The 16964-nt window shown below is 33.8% G+C and overlaps 1 protein-coding gene across 2 annotated transcripts in view; it reads left to right on the top strand.

Annotated features, from left to right (window-relative positions):
• URI1 (URI1 prefoldin like chaperone) overlaps window positions 1–14860 on the top strand; it is a 61905-nt gene extending 47045 nt beyond the window's left edge. For both annotated transcript variants that reach the window (XM_072632102.1, XM_072632101.1), the window contains 5 exons: window positions 5351–5522; window positions 7235–7547; window positions 9267–9412; window positions 10384–10627; window positions 14043–14860. In XM_072632102.1, coding sequence (XP_072488203.1) covers window positions 5351–5522; window positions 7235–7547; window positions 9267–9412; window positions 10384–10627; window positions 14043–14222 — 1055 coding nt within the window. In that variant the 3' untranslated portion in view covers window positions 14223–14860. The remainder of the gene's footprint in view (window positions 1–5350; window positions 5523–7234; window positions 7548–9266; window positions 9413–10383; window positions 10628–14042) is intronic.
• The last annotated feature ends 2104 nt before the right edge of the window (window positions 14861–16964 follow it).

Genomic DNA, 16964 nt, shown 5'->3' with positions numbered 1-16964 from the left:
ATTTGAGTTAAACCTTGGGAGAAAGGATAAGGAATAGACAAGCATAGGAGAAGAATAAAGTCATTTCCTTTATTCATTGAATGAAATATGGTTCACTTTTAGGTTTGCTTATCTGAGTCACACATTTTTTGGGGTTGGCTAATAATAGTACCCTCATAAACTCTGTCAAGATGGGTCATAGAGGACTGCCTTGATATCTAGGAGTAGCATAGGGGGTCAGGCTTGGGTTTTAATCTGTGTTACATATACATTCTGAGATTTCATTTATAAAGTGAGGATAGTGTTAACTATGTCAAAGAATTGGTTTTGAGGTAAGTATTTTAAGGTTTACAAGGCACTATGAAAATGTTGAGTGATTACTTTACTGAAGAGGAGTAATGTATTTGTATTACACTTGTTTTTGAAAGTGATGATTTCCCATGTTGTGAAGTATCATATATGATATTAATAGATTTGTTGAGGGCATTTGAGATTTACAGTTTACTTTTGTAGAAAATAGTGAAATTCTTTTGTATGTAAGTATTTTTTAACTTTGGGCCTCTTTTTTTTTTCCTAAAGAGAACTCAATTGATAGTTATCCAAACTCTCCATGCATTCTATGTAATGTTATGATCATAGTGGCTGATATTTATATAACATTTTAAAGTTTTCAGAATATTTAACATAGAGCAGCTTCATAGATTTTGTGCTGTAAATGATGATCTCATTTTACAGAATTAACAGACTGAGAGAAGTTAAGTGACTTGTCCAGGATCACTCAAAAATAAGAATCAGAGACAGGATTTGAATCAAGGTCTTTCCTGACTCTAAGGCCAGGAACATTTAATTTAAAAGATTTTTTTTTTGTAATTTATTTTTAAAATTTATTTATTTAAGTTTTCAACATTCATTTCCACAAAATTTGGGTTCCAGATTTTCTCCCCTTCCCCACCCCAAAACGCTGAGCATTCTGATTACCCCTATCACCAATCTGCCTTCCCTTCTTACATCTCTCCCTTCCCTTATCCCCATCTTTTTTGTCTTGTAGGGCAAGATAACTTTCTGTACCCCATTACCTGTATTTCTTATTTCCTGGTTGCAAGAACAATACTCAACAGTTGTTCCTAAAACTTTGAGTTTCACCTTCTCTTCCTCCCTCCCTCCCTTTGGGAAGGCAAGAAATTCAATATGGGCCATATCTGTGTAGTTTTGCAAATGACTTCCATAGTAGTCGTGTTGTGTAAGACTAACTGTATTTCCCTCCATCCTATCCTGTCCCCCATTTCTTCTGCTCTCTCTTTTAACCCTGTCCCTCCCCAAGAGTGTTGACTTCTAATTGCTCCCTCATTGCCCTTCTTTCCATCACCCCCCCCCCCCACCCTGCTTATCGCCTTCTTCCCCCCTCTCCTGTATTGTAAGATAGGTTTTCATACCAAAATGAGTGTGCATTTTAGTCCTTCTTTTAGTCGAATGTGATGAGAGTAAGCTTCATGTTTTTTTCTCACACTCCCCACTTTTCCTTCCACTGAAAAGTCATTTACTCTCCTCTTTTATTAGAGATAATTTGCCCCATTCCATTTCTCCCTTTTTCCTCCCAATATATTTCTCTCTCATCCCTTAATTTCATTTTTTAAAGATATGATCTCATCTTATTCAATTCACCCTGTTCTGTGTGTGTGTGTGTGTGTGTGTGTGTGTGTGTGTGTGTGTGTGTAATCCCACCAACTACCCAGATACTGAAAAAAGTCTTCAAGTTACAAATATTGTCTTTCCATGTAGGAATGTAAATAGTTCAACTTTAGTAAGTCCCTTATGATTTCTCTTTGCTGTTTACCTTTTCATACTTCTCTTGATTCTTGTGTTTGAAAGTCACATTTTCTTTTCAGCTCTGGTCTTTTCATCAAGAATGCTTGAAAGTCTTCTATTTCATTATAAGACCATTTTTTCCCCCTGAAGTATTATACTCAGTTTTGCTGGGTAGGTGATTCTTGGTTTTAGTCCTAGTTCTTTTGACTTCTGGAGTATCATATTTCATGAGCCCTTCGATCCCTTAATGTAGAAGCTGCTAGATCTTGTGTTACCCTGATTGTATTTCCACAGTACTTGAATTGTTTCTTTCTAGCTGCTTGCAATATTTTCTCCTTGACCCTGGGGACTCTGGAATTTGGCCACAATGCTCCTAGGAGTTTCTCTTTTTGCATCTCTTTCAGGAGGTGATCGGTGGATTCCCTCAATATTTATTTTGCACTCTGGTTCTAGAATGTCAGGGCAGTTTTCCTTGATAATTTCATGAAAGATGATGACTAGGCTTTTTTTTTGATCATGGCTTTCAGGTAGTCCCATAATTTTTAAATTGTCTCTCCTGCATCTATTTTCCAGGTCATTTGTTTTTCCAGTGAGATATTTTACATTATCTTTCATTTTTTCATTCTTTTGGTTTTGTTTTGTGATTTCTTGGTTTCTCATAAAGTCATTAGCCTCCATCTGTTCCATTCTAATTTTGAAAGAAACATTTTCTTCAGTGAACTTTTGAACCTCCTTTTTCATTTGGCTAATTCTGCTTTTTAAAGCATTCTTCTCCTCGTTGGATTTTTGAACCTCTTTTGCCAATTGAGTTAGCCTATTTTTAAAGGTGTTATTTTTTTCAGCATTTTTTTGGGTCTTCTTTAGCAGGGTGCTGATCTGCTTTTCATGCTTTTCTTGCATCTCTCTCATTTCTCTTCCCCAGTTTTTCCTCCACCTCTCTTACTTGATTTTCAAAATCCTTTTTGAGCTCTTCCATAGCCTGAGACCATTGAATATTCATTTTGGATGTTTGGGATATAGAATCCTTGACTTTTATGTCTTTCTCTGATGGTAAGCATTGTTCTTCCTCATCTGAAATGATGGGAGAAGATATCTGTTCACCAAGAAAGTAACCTTCTATGGTCTTATTTTTTTTCCATTTTTTGGGCATTTTCCCAACCAGTTACTTGACTTTTGGGTCTTTTGTCAGGAGTAGGGTATACTCTGGGAATCTGTAAGATCTCAGTTCCTCCAAGGTAGCACAATCAAGCATGCACACTAGTCTGGAAGCAGGAAGAGATTTTTGTGCCCAGAATCTCCGCAGCCACCTGGCCTCCAGTTTTGCCAAACTGGCACTGTGGGGCTGGGATTCAGTCAAGCTGTGTGAGACAAAGACCAGCTGCCTCAGGGCCTCCACACAGGGCTGAGGTAAGACTCAGCTCTTCAGTGCCCCCAGGGGTTTTTACGCTCCAACAGTGGATCGGTCTGTACAGGCTGCTGTGCAGCCGCCTGCTGCTGGAGCTCTATGGGAAGGCTCTTCTCCCTTCCTGGCCAGCTGAAAAAACCCCCTGACCTTTGGCACCTGTGGGTTGAGGGAATCTGAGGACCGCCTGCTGCGACTGGAGATTCCGCCCCCGAGGTATCCTCCTCCTAGAGTCTCATTGCGCTGGGACATGTGGCCTGGGCTGGGCTCCGGGCTGGGCTTTGCCATGTCAGGGGCAACCGACGTTTTCTGTGGGCCTTTCAGGCCACTGTGGACTGGAAATCTCCTCTACTCTGTTGTTCTCCACTTCTGCTGCTCCAGAATTTGTTGAGAGTCCCTCTCTACAGGTGTTTTATGGGCTGTGTGGGGTCAGCCTCCGTATGTGTGTCTTTCTACTCCACCATCTTGGCTCTGCCCCCAAAAGATTTAAAAAAAAAAAATTATTTATTTTAGTAAAGGTTGGATCTCTCTGTCTCTTGCTCAGGCTACAAGTAAAGAGGCTTCTCTTGGGCTCAGTCTTACTTCAATCTGCATAAGAACTTTAACTTGCTGTGTTTCTGACCTGTGCTGATTTATACCTCCTTAAGCAGCCTAGTGCTTCTCCTCCTCCCCTCTCTAACCCAGGGCCTTACCATATTAATGCCCAACTTAGTGAAGATAATCTAATTGACTTTAATGCCAAAAGATGGATGGCAGCAGAGGCATTTAAAAGAAAAATTATTGATACCTGTTTTTTCACATAATAGGCATTTCCTCATAACTATGCCTATTCACCAACACTCTTCCTCCCCCACCTATTTCAGAGAATAAGAGGCAAAACCGAATCAATTCAGGAACTTTATATGCTGCATTTTTTACCCATAAAACCTCATTTCTCTTTATTTGAAGTTATTGTTTATTTTTTTCTCTTAGTTCTGCTTACTTCATTCTTTATCAGTTCATGTAATTCATTCTTTATGGATGTCTAAATTTTTCATAATCATTTTTAGAAATTTTTATTGTTATATTTACTACAGTTTAGCCATTTGCTAACAAATAAGCACTTATTTGTAGTATTTTATTTATTTTTGCTGCCACAGAAGCATTATTGTGAATATTTTATCACATATGGAGCCCTTTGGTTTATATTGACCTTGTTGGTGTGTGTTTGTGTGTGTGTATACACTTACATGTACATATATATACACACATACACACATATATGCATACCTGGGAGTGAGAATCATAGGTTATGAATAATTAGTAACTTTCTAGAATACTCTTTTCATTATACCATGCTGTTTTTGGATGTGGCTCCACAAGTGAAAATTCAGAAAGAAATTAGCTTACAAAGGTGATTTATAAGTCTGAGAAGATCATAAAGAGAAAGAAATTAAGTATCATTTCCATTATTGTTTTCAGATTTCTATTTAATAGAATATTCAAACCAAAAGATGTTTTAGAATAGTAATATTAACAGACTATAGCAAGACTATAAAATGTAAGATAGTTCTTTCACATTTAGCAAGTAGTTTTGCAAGTTTGACTTTAGATCAACTGGAATTATCCAGTATTTAAACCTGATAGTTTAGATTTAGATTTGATTCTCATTTTCTTCAAAGTCTTGATTTGGTTAAAGAAAAACAAAGAAGATTAAAATAATTTTATTGAACAAAGTGTTATTTCCTCAGAAACTGATAGAACTTAGTTGAAATGAAGCCATGTTTAAATTGGCATCATATGAATTATACTAGTTTTAGAGGACTTTGCAATTTATAAAAATATTGGAGGGTCACTATAGTGCTCTTCTAAAGGTTCTGTGCTATAGGGTTGGCTTATCTATCAAACTCTAATAAGGTGTTTCGTACTTAAGTAATGAAATTTATTTGGATTGGTTCCAAAATTGATCTAAATGAATAGCTACATTTCTTTGGAAAAATTCTCTTTTCTTTGACTCTTTGTAACCAGTTGATATCTTTGCTATTTGATTCCTGTAGATATTGTGTTTAACAAAATGAGACTTGAAAAATAATTAGGAAGTGTGGGAGAAAAGTATAGTTGCTAATGTAATTTTTTGCTTTTAGTTACCTTTTGTTTAGCTAAAGAGAAATCTTTTTTCCACAGGAAAGCACAGAACTGCTCACAGACCTCATTCAAAACCAAAAATTTCGGATGTTTTTGAAACAGATTTTATAGATGACCCACAATCTGAGGGCAATTTCCTCAGTGAGAAGGAACTGTGGGCTCGACTCGATGAACTAGAAAGACAAGAAAATCTTTTGGGAGAACTCAATAAGTATGTAGAGGCAAATTTTTCCTCAAAATGATAATCTTGCCATCTTTACTTAGACTGTAGGCCAGATATGACATAGTGATATTCCTTGTTTCATAGAAATTTTTTTCACACAACATTGAGCAGTTTCTCTTTGAATTTTAAGAATAATTGCTTTGAATATAGGTTTGCTACTATAAAATGTTTAACTATATTTTCCTTCTGTTTAATTAATAGACTACTAGTAATCTGGTCAGGTGTTTATGTATGAGAAACTTTACTAAGTGGCTGTTTAAAACACATTAGCACTTACTTAGAATTGTCAAAGTGCTAAATGAAGTCTCTTACCACAGAAGCTCCTACTTTATTTTGCTTAAGTGATGGAATATATGTAGTAATTAGTTTCTTTGAAAAATAGGACACAATCTACATGAGGTAGGGATTTTTTATAAGTCATCCAGGAGTTTTTTTTAGTACATGTGTTCTTGGGCATTTTTCATTAATTGATAATGTAGTTTAAATTTTTTTAGTATAACGGTTCTCAACCTGGGGTCCTTAGCTTCCTTGGACTTGAATGGGAGAAAAATAACATCTTTATTTTCACTCACTTTGTTTTTACATTTTATATTTATTTACTAACTTTATTTTCACTAATATTCAAATTTTTCTCTTACATTTGTTCATCTATATAGTGTGTGTCTCTCATCTGTCTGTCAAAGGTGAGGACAATATTAACCTTAGTATTTAAAATGTGTACTTAGTGAGCCAACAGCTTTTTAAATTGATTGACCACCAGTAATGCCCAATACATGATATTTTTGTAGCTCTTAGTAATTTTTTTTCCCTTTGGTAATCTTTTTAATTAACAAAACTCTTTTTTTCTCTCCCTAACACAATCTCCTGGGGAAAAAAAGAAAAAGAAAACCCTTGTGTGAAATATGCATAGCTAAGCATAAAAGATTCCCACATTGGCCATGCCCCCAAACATATCTTATTCTGCAACCTGAGGTCATCACCTCTCTTTCGGGAGGTGGATGTCTTGTTTCACCATAGGTTTCTCTGTAATCATGGTTGGTCATTGAGTTGACCAGTGATAATAAGTCTTTTAGAGTTGTTTGTTTTTACTGTTTTGTTTTTATTGATAATCCTGATTATTGGTCCTTTACAGTGTTGATATTTTTGGTTTTCCTGGTTCTCTTCATTTCCTTGTTTTTATACATATTTTTCCAGATTTTTCTGAAATCATCTCTTTCATTATTTCTTAAAGCACATTAAATACATTACATTCATATACCATAATTTGTTCAGCCATTCTCTAAATGATGGGCATGCTCTTTGTTTCCAGTTCTTGATCACCACAAAAAAGAACTGCTGTTAATATTTTTGTACATGGTCCCTTTTCCTCTTCCTTTGTTCTCTTAAGTAGTACCTAGTAGCATCAGTGGGTCAGATGGTATACCAAGTTTAGTGATTTGTTGATCATAATCCCAAGTTGCTTTTTCACACTAGTCTAATTCTGTCTCTAGAAGAATTAAGCATTTGATTACTTATAAGCAGAAAATGATACATAGAATTTTAAGGTATAACCTGATATCAGTCCGCTGAAGTGTATATATATGTAGTTAAATTTATTTATATTTATAAATACATTTTGAATATATATTTTTGTATTTAATTTTACTATATATTCTTATTGTTATGTATATATTTTAATCATTTTTTCTTTTTTTCTACAGAAAATCTGATACTTTGTTTGTAAATGGAGATGATATAACCTCTTCTGAAGAGGAGAAGGAAGATCAAAAGACAGATGTGACTGTGAAACACAGAGTAACAGATTCTCCTACTCAGGGCAGTTTTCAAAAGAACATTACAGATTCAGAGTTACCTAATGGTCAAGTGAATGGTACAAGTTCTTACAGTGATGATGATGATGGTGATGATGATGATGGTGGTGGTGATGATGATGATGATGATGATGATGGTTTAAGAGTTGGAGATAATTGTGTACCAACTATATATTTTTCTCATACCGTTGAACCTAAGAGGGTTTGTATACTTTACTTATTCTCATTGTAGAATATTAATGATATAATTCGTAATTTTATTTGTATTTACAGATAAATTTTTTTTATACAGTTCAGAGTCCTAAAACAAGAAGACTAGTTTTTCTCATTTAGAGTAAAGATAATTTGGTTTGATTGGTTCATTGAGTTCATTACCTCCAACTAAACATGGGGTTATGTGGACCTGAAGAGGCTTCAGACCTCTAGAGGTAACAATGGTATCTCTGTAAAGAGGATTTACCAAAAATGTCAGAGATATTTGTATTACGTAGTTGTATTGGTGAATTTAGAAAATTGCAAGAGTCTCCCTCAATTGTACTAAGTTAAACTAATTTTATTACTTAATGTATAAAAGTAACTCAGTGTGATTAGCACATACTGAAAAATTTCATGGTGAAGTTAATGTTTCCCCTCCCAGTTGGAAATAAATGAGTACATCTGTAAACTTCTATTTGAATTTTAAAGTTTTCGAGTTGGGAGAAACCTTAGAAATTATTGAGTTCAATTTACCTCAAAGACGCCATAAAGATATGGCATCTTAGACACAGAATGGGAAAGTGACTCGCCCAAGGTCACACATATGTTCCATTGCAGACCTGAGACTCGAAAGCAGGTTACCCCTTTCCAAGTCTAGTGTACCTTCTGTTAGGACAAAACATCTCTAAGCATTGTCTTAACCAAGCAAAATATTAATAAAATATACCTGGAAACCATTTGAACTTTTGGATTTGTTTTCCATATTTCCAAATAAAACGTGAAACAATGATGATCCATTTACTTTGCTTATGTTGTTCTTAAGGTATCAAAACCGGTAATTTTACAGTCCTGTACTCCCAGGAACTGTTTCCTAAGTTCAAGAGTCTGAAGGAAAACAACATAATTATACTAAATCTATGGAAAAGAATTTAAGTAGGAATTGATTAGAAAAATAAATTTTGAATTTGCTTGCTTGTAGCCTTCCTAGTTTTAACTCTACCTCTCCTTGTTTCCTGCTATTAAAATTAGGCAGGGAATTGCTTGATTAGGAAGTAGTTTTTGATTTATAAAGTTCTATATAAATCCAGAATAGGATTATGAGATTATTAATCTGTTAATCTTAAATTCTTCCTAATACTTTGAAATATAAAGTTCTATTTTATAAACTCTAGAGTTTTAGTAATTGAATTATTTGTCACAGCTTGTATTTTTTCATGCATTAAACCTGATAATATTCTAATTGAATATTTCTTTTGATCAGTGAGTTCCTTTTCCTGTCTTCTCCATTTTGAAATTCATAAATTTTGAAGCCATGAATTTATACAGAAAGTAATGGTATGATGTTAAATGTTAAACTTAAAAGATCAAGCATTACAGCTTTTATGTAATAATAAATTAATTGGAAGTTAAGCTCATGGAGAGATTAAAGAATGCATATATTTATGTTAGGAATATGCTATATGTCTCAAATACCATGGTAGGGATTTTTTTGACCCTTTGTGTTAAAGCACATGAATTTTATGCAGTGTTAGAAGATATGAATTGACACTGCTGCTGTTATGATTCTTTGTAGTTTACCATAGTGTACTGCATTTTACAAACTCCTATCTTGCCTTGGATCTCCATACAAATCTCAATTTATACTGTTATTTTTTATTTTGTTTTGATGTGTGTGTGTGTGTGTGTGTGTGTGTGTGTGTGTGTGTGTGTGTGTGTGTGTGTTTAGGTACGAATAAATACTGGAAAAAATACCACTTTAAAATTCAGTGAAAAGAAAGAAGAAGCCAAACGTAAACGGAAGAATAGCAATGGTCACAGTAGCCATTCTATTCCAGAATTACCCAATATCAGAACCCCTGCTGATGTTTATAGGTACATGATTTATAGTTAAAGGACTGATTTCCCTTCCTTGTTTTATTGTAGTTGTGCTTATAACAGGAAAAGTGGCGTGTGTAATCGCACTCTGGTGGATTTAGCCTAGCATTCTGAAGGTTCCTGAAGGAACTGGTGATTTGCCAGAGCCTCTATTCGGAGGTTGTTGCAGAATATTGTGTGGTCTCTTCCTCACTTTGGTGATACTTTTGTAAACATTCTTATTTGATGTAGTGAGTGAATCTTGTGTCTAAGTTTGAGAAAATATTTTGTGATTTTGATGAGATTGGATCATTACTTTTCAACCATAACTTAAATGTATATGACATAATTATGTGTTACGTTTTTAGAGTTGAAGTTGATTGTAGTTAATTCCTGCAGTTTGTTTATCAGGCTGTTTGGAGGGCAGTGTGATGCTGTAGATTGAGTTATGGGACTTGGAACCTGGCAAACCTGTGATCAGACCCCACTTCTGATACTTGCTAAAATCCTGTGATCTTGGGGAAATCACTTGCTTCCATGTCTTCTTCTATAAAATGGAAACAATGCCCCAAAATATATACCTCATTGTCAGAAGGCTAAAAAGAAACTCTTGAAGTTTAAAAAAAATAAGAAAAGGATTTTATTTTGATCTTTATGATCTATGTTTATAAAATGGTGAAGATTGTCAGATTTCTTATATTTTTTTAAAATATCTAAAATTGTTACACATGAAGCTGTTGCCATTTGGAATATATTTATAAAGTATACCATTTTGCCTTATGCCTTTCCAAAACAAAGAAATACACATTTTGAGATAGCATAATTATTGTGATATTTGTTAAGTTTCAGATAACCATAATTACAAAAATTTACTGGATTTTAAAAGTTGGAGTAGCAAATTCAAATTAATTGTTATGAAACTAGGATTTTAAAAAAATTTGTCATGATATTCTTAAGTAGGTTAAAGTGTGTATTTTCTCTCATTATAGAGTCTTTGTTGATGTTGTGAATGGAGAATACATCCCTCGTAAATCAATTTTGAAGTCTCGGAGCAGAGAGAATAGTGTTTGCAGTGATACCAGTGAAAGCAGTGCTGCTGAGCTTGAGGACAGGCGTGGAGTGATGAGGAGCCTCAGTCACGAAGAATCTGCCTGCACTGATGCCAGTGAAGGCACTTTGGATGAAAAAGAAAATCAACTGAAAAAACTGTTACCCCTGTCAGGAAAACTTGAGGTATCTAACACTTGATTGGTTATTGCAGGGTCCTTATATAAAATCATCAGCATGTTTCTTAGATAAGGAGAATCTAAATTGGTACTGTCCTTGTTTTTCAGGAATAGATGATTTACTTGCCCTGATTTGCAGTGTCAATTCTTAGACTGAACAAAAGGCTTACCTTAAAACTCAGTCTTGTTAGACCTCCTTCTTTTGTAAGGTGGTCTGAATTCTCAATCTCCAAATCTTTTTCTGTTTAACTATTGTTTTTTTTTTTGGAAGAAAATTTGTAAGTTTTTTTTATAACTGTTTATGACACCTTAAACATTGCATTTACATCCTCACTAGTCATAACCATTAGATATGGCATTGTTTAACCCCTCTTTTGAGATAAGATTTTCTTTTTTAAAGCTGTAGTCATAGGGCCTAAATTTTTCTTGATCTTTTTTGGTAGTACTTTATAAAAATTCTGAGTTAAAAAATGTCATATAAAAAAGAGTTCAGAACTCAGTGAATTTCTTCTGTCTTCTGAATTATACCTTAAAATATTTGAAAATCTGAAGGAATAGAAATCTTCGTAGTAGAATTTTGTAAAGGTGCTTACAGATGAAAAGTTGTTTTAAAATTCATTAGTTCAAGGATCTTGGCAATGTCATTTCCATTTTCTGGGTTCAGTTTTCTTACCTGTCACTGTGGGGAAGGGAGTTGAACTAGCTGCAAACAATATCTTTAGATGTTCTGAGCCTGCAGTTGTACCAAATGTCTTCAGCATGTTGCATGTTATTTTTGTTGCTGAAAAAGTTTTAATTGCTAATAAAATATATATCTTCATAGATTGAGGCTACTTCTCTTAACATTTAACTCAAGAATACTTGCATCTCTAATATTTCAGACAGTATTTCCTCTGATGGTGCACGCCACAACTTGTTATCTTCTCTTATAATTTTACTACTGGGAGCCTTCCTCAATTCCTCTTGACATTTTGAGGATATTATTTAGAGCAAACCAACTATCAACAGATTATGCCTTTACTCTTTTTATATGACCTGCCCCCATTTTTTGTTTTTGATCACTCATTTTTGTGATGACGTTTATTCCAGTTCTCCTTGTAATTTCTTGTTTATAACATATGACAGTCTACTTATACCCACCATATTCCTCTCTGTTGCCCTCTGGGTAATGTTCATTTTTAATGCTTTAGAGTATTTAATGTTTTGTAAGTTTCAGTCATACAATAGTATTTATAGAATATTGGCATTAAAAAGATAGGTCTTTGTATTTGGGAAAGGTTTGAGGCCATTAAATCAACATTGTAGGTTCCCAGAGACTATCTATCTTATCTACTCCACTCTTCTCATCTTTAGTTCTGGGCCAAATTCATCCATTTGTATCATTTGTCCAATATATATGTATGTATGTTGCAGTGTGTGTATGCGCACTAATATATATGCATACAATGCATATTTTCATCTACACTAATAGGTGAACCCTTTATTAAGTTGTATTTAAAACTTCAGTTTAAAAATGTGTGGAAGAAGAAACTCCAGAAGACCATTTTGCCTAAGGATTTTCTTTTTCCCTAGACATATGGAAAAATCATTGAACTTAGATTTGACATTCTATGTTTGCCAGCAGCTGACCTATATTGTATAGTCTTAGTTGCCTGAGGGCACTGAAAGGTTTTATTATTTTATTTGCCAGTGTATATTCATACTGTATGTCAGGGGCAAGACTTGAACACATGTATATCAATATTGGTCTTTAATGTACACATACATATATGTACACATACATAGATACATACATATCTGTATATCACATATTTATATGAGAATAGATCTGTGTTCCTCCACTAACATGCTCTTCTGAGGATTCATTTTACCTGTGAGGTTCTTGAGGGTTGTGTTAGTGGAGCCTAACCTTTGATAGGCCCTAGCAAATGATATATTGATGCTGAAAAGAATCCTGATACTCAAAGACCAGTCTCACCAAGTATAGAAGCCTTACCCTCAGAGGGTTGACTATCAGATGAAATCTTTTTTTGGCCACCACACTCATGAAGATTATACTTAGGTGTAGGAGGGGCTCCAGCTTTTCTGACACTTAAGAATTTCATTAAGTATTGAAGTATGTTTTTCTGTCTGCTTTTGTAAAATTCACATGTATGTGTGGGTGTTTCATATGTCTACGTACTACTACTATGCATTGGATGAGTAGTACATTAAGTATTTAAGGAATGTTTTTAAACTCATGATCTACCTATGCTTTAGACAATACCTTAACAAGTTAGCCTCTAAGCAATGGAAAGCAATATTTCCTTTTGGTGTTTTGCAAAACACAGAAAAATTCAGAAGTTTGAAGTAGTTGGTAATTTTTGGGATAGTGCTAAAATCAGGAACTTGTTTAAATTTCATTCCTATTAGCTTTGCTTTTTGTGAGGAGCTGTTATAGTCAATAGTGTTGGGGCAACTAGGTGATACAGAGTTATAACGTTGGGTCCAGAGTCAGGCGGACCTGAGTTCAAATTCAGCTTCAGACATTTACTAACTGTGTGTGACTTTGGGCACTTTAAGTTTCCTTAACTGTAAAGTGGGCGTAATCCCCTATTCTGAGGGTTGTTGTGAGGATCAAATAGAAATCAGTGCCTGGCAATTAATAGATATATACAAATGCCCATTGTAGTTAATAATAATAATAGTAGTAGTAGTAGTAGTAGTAGGCAGCATCTAGATACAAAATTCAACACTGAATTGGTTCATGATTCTGGCAGATATTTTGAAAAGTAAGTTTTCATTATCCATTTAATGTGGAATTTTGGCCATTTCTCAGAAGTTTTTATTATAATAAATAGGTCCTTTCTCATATCTTCTGGTTAATTGAAGTTCATAAAAAGTAAGAGTATGTTTTGAGAACTTTCCACAAAGCAGTCCTAGACTTCCCTTTGAAGTGTTGCTTTTTCAGTATGCTCTGTAATTGGCTTAACTAATTTTTCTCAACTTTGGTTGAAAAGGAAACAAAACTGGTGGTTTGGCAACTTCTATCAAAATTGCTCTAGAGAATGCTAAGTTATTAAGTTATAAAATGATTTTTAAAAACATCGAATATTTTTCAAAAATACATTTTTGTACCTGCAAGATGAAACTTCATTACGTGTGTTAGTGTTAAATTGTGTGTAGCCTCAGTTTTATAAAAGGCAATTTATAGTTGAGTACTGTTTAAAGATGATGTTTTTAAGAATACTTACACAAAACTTGTTCAAAGAATTCTATTTTAAGCTTAATTAAAATTTTGACTATATATGTTAAATTGCCATTGATTTTTTTAAAGGTAGTTCTTTTGATTAAAATAATTAATTTGATTAAAAGACTATAGCCCTTAAGGACATATACATTTGCATTTTGTTGTTTCATCTTGATTTTTTTCCCCCTTGTAGGCTTTTTCTGGAACTGTAATAGAAAAAGAACTTTTATCTCCTATAATACCACACCCAGGCACTGTGCATCCTGCATTACCAACCATACCTGAGCGAAAAGAAGTTATGTCAGAAGTATCAGAAGAAACTACAAAACGGATTTCAAAATTCAAAGCTGCCAGATTGCAACAGAGAAACTAGGCCTGCCTAGAAAATGAAAATTTGCATCTTAAAGCACAGTTTTGCAGTTTGTAATGAATGTGACTTACGTGTAGTTAGGAGTAATGCATCCTATGTTATTTTGGCAGCAAATTCTTTTTTCTTCTTTATCAGTGGTATTTAAAAAGATGAAAAATAAATGTTTGAATACTTGAATATTTACTTTATTTTGTTAATTTCTCTGTATGCTGTCAGTACCTTTGTCTATGTTTGCTTCATGATGCAGTAGCAGCATTTGGAATTATTTTTCAAAGAGTACTGTTCACATGCATTGTTTTTGTGTTTCAACTTAAGTACAAGCAGTTTTGTACCAGCTGTGATGTTCTACATACCATATGGACCATTTTAAAGAAACTTTAAAAATTTCAAATGGATTCAACAATTATATTTCATTACTTGCTTTAGCATTTTAAAGACAGTTTTGTATCTACATTGTAGGTTTTGGAAATAGGTGACTGTTTCAAAATTTGTATCTTTTTCCCCTTCTAGTAATTTCTCTTATAATATAACAATCTTTGAGGCAGAAAAACTGTTTACATACTCTAGAGGGAAGTTTCTTTGATGGGAAAAATGGTATTTTGTAAAATACAATTTTTCAAGTAAAAAAATTATGAAACCTTTGGGCTCTAAATCTTATTTTGCAACTTGTGGATAAATATTGAAAACCTATTGTTCGCATATCCACTGTATATAATATACAGTGTCTACTCAAAGTTCTTTCAGTTCCAGTCACTTTTCTTCCCTGATGCATGTAATTTCTAATAACTGTTCATTGGGGTAATATGTTGGGAAACAGAAGAATTGACTAAAGGCCTGAAGAGATTCTCTTGAAGGAATTCTGATGGTCTGATATTCTAAATATTTTTCTTTTCTGAGGTTACTTTTCTAGTAGTAAATAACTGAAGTAAAATATTTGCTTTTAACACAGCTATCTAAAATGAACAGAAATTAATTTTAAATATATTGAAAATTATATTGTAAGTGTTACTCATTAGCTTGATGCAGGCAAAAATGTGTCCTTTTAAAACTCATGCTGCATTAGTACTAAAATAAGTCATCAATGCCAGTCCACCCTCTATTCATGACTAAATATTTAAAGGAGGTTATTTATAGCTTCTTTAATGAATTCTTGGCTAAACAAAATGAAATTTTGTCCTAGAAAAGTAGAAGCTATTTTGTAACCAGAACAGTGCAAACTGTAAAATAGTTTTATGAATATCTATTTTAAGTAATATAGGATTGAGATCTAATGCTGGTAGACATGGGTAAATCTGAGCAGAAGCCTAGTCTTAGTAATTTTCCCTTTAAAAAAAAAACCTAGACATTTCTCCTTTAGTAGTTTGGATCAAGTGATCATTTAATAAACTTATACAATTCTTAGTTCCCTGATTACTATTTCTCTTATTTTTGGGGGGGGAGGTAAAATAGTATTTCTCACAGACATGAATTTTCTTTTCAAAATCCATTTCTATTGATATTTTCTGGGCTTTTTTTTTACACCGTGATACTTATCCCAAGTATCGCTCCTTTTCCTGTTCCAGAAAGGGGAACAAGTTTTAGAAAGAAAAAAAGTACAACTGATTGTTATATTGAGAAAGTCTGAAAACTCAACCTCTCACCTCTAGTAAGGGTTACATTGGGGCTTTCTTCGTTAGAGACCAGTTTGATCTTTAGAATTTTGGTACATTTACTTTTGATTTTGGGGGGCACATCGTTATTCTTTCCATTTACATCATTGCAGTTACTGTGTATATTGATTTCTTAACTCTGCTTACTTCACTCTGCCTCAATTCATGTAGATCTTTCCATGCTTTGCTATATTAATCACATATTTCTTAAGAGCACAGTGTCATTCGTGTACTATAATTTTTTTAACTGTTCCCCTATTGCTGGGCATCTACTTTGTTTCCAGTCTTAACCATCACAATTACTATAAATATTTTCGAGCATTTGGGGACTTCTTTTCTTAGCTATGAGTATGACCTCCTTGAGGTGTAAGCTTTAGTAGTGAGTGGAGTCTCTCATTCAAAGGATATGGACATTTTACTTTATTTGCATAATGTAAAATTGCTTTCCAAAATGGTTGTACCATTTCACAGTTCCACCAGTAGTGTAGAATATATAACCTTCCCACAACCCTTCTTGCCCCAACATTGTCTTGCCATTTTTTGTCGTTTTTGCTGATTTGCAAGATGTGAAGTGAAGCTCCAGGGTTGTCTTGATTTGCATTTCTGTTAGCCATAATTTTTGGAACATTTTTTTGCTTTGTAATCCTTTGATTATCTTTTGGAGAATAACTATTAGTCAGATATGTACATTCAGACACTAATATTCAAGGAAAACCAGATTTTATATATCACAGATTGTCCTTAAGTCTAGAAGTGACTATTTTTATAATATTTTTTTAGAAAAAGCCTGTTTTTAAAGGTTGTTTATTCTTTGAAACATTGTCTCTTTCCTACAAAGGATAATAAGATAGCTTTTGAAAACACCATACAGTTATGTAGCAAGGTGTAACATTGTAGCTGCCAAGGATTTATTTGCTTTTGAAGAAGGAAACTACACCTGTTTGTTTCCAAAAATCTCAAAACTTGATAGTTTAAATTGTTGTACCTTTGTTTTTTAATACCCTAAAGCAGTGAGTTTAAAGTGCTACAGATAAATTTCAGTGAGCTGGTAGGTAGCATTAGGTGAAAAGTGAGACTTTTACTGTGTTCTAGTTCT

This window comes from Notamacropus eugenii, chromosome 1, assembly GCF_028372415.1.
Source record: "Notamacropus eugenii isolate mMacEug1 chromosome 1, mMacEug1.pri_v2, whole genome shotgun sequence".
Classification (NCBI taxonomy): Eukaryota; Metazoa; Chordata; class Mammalia; order Diprotodontia; family Macropodidae; genus Notamacropus; species Notamacropus eugenii.
Note: the sequence above shows the minus strand (reverse complement) of the source record. Positions and strands in the feature narration are given on the sequence as shown.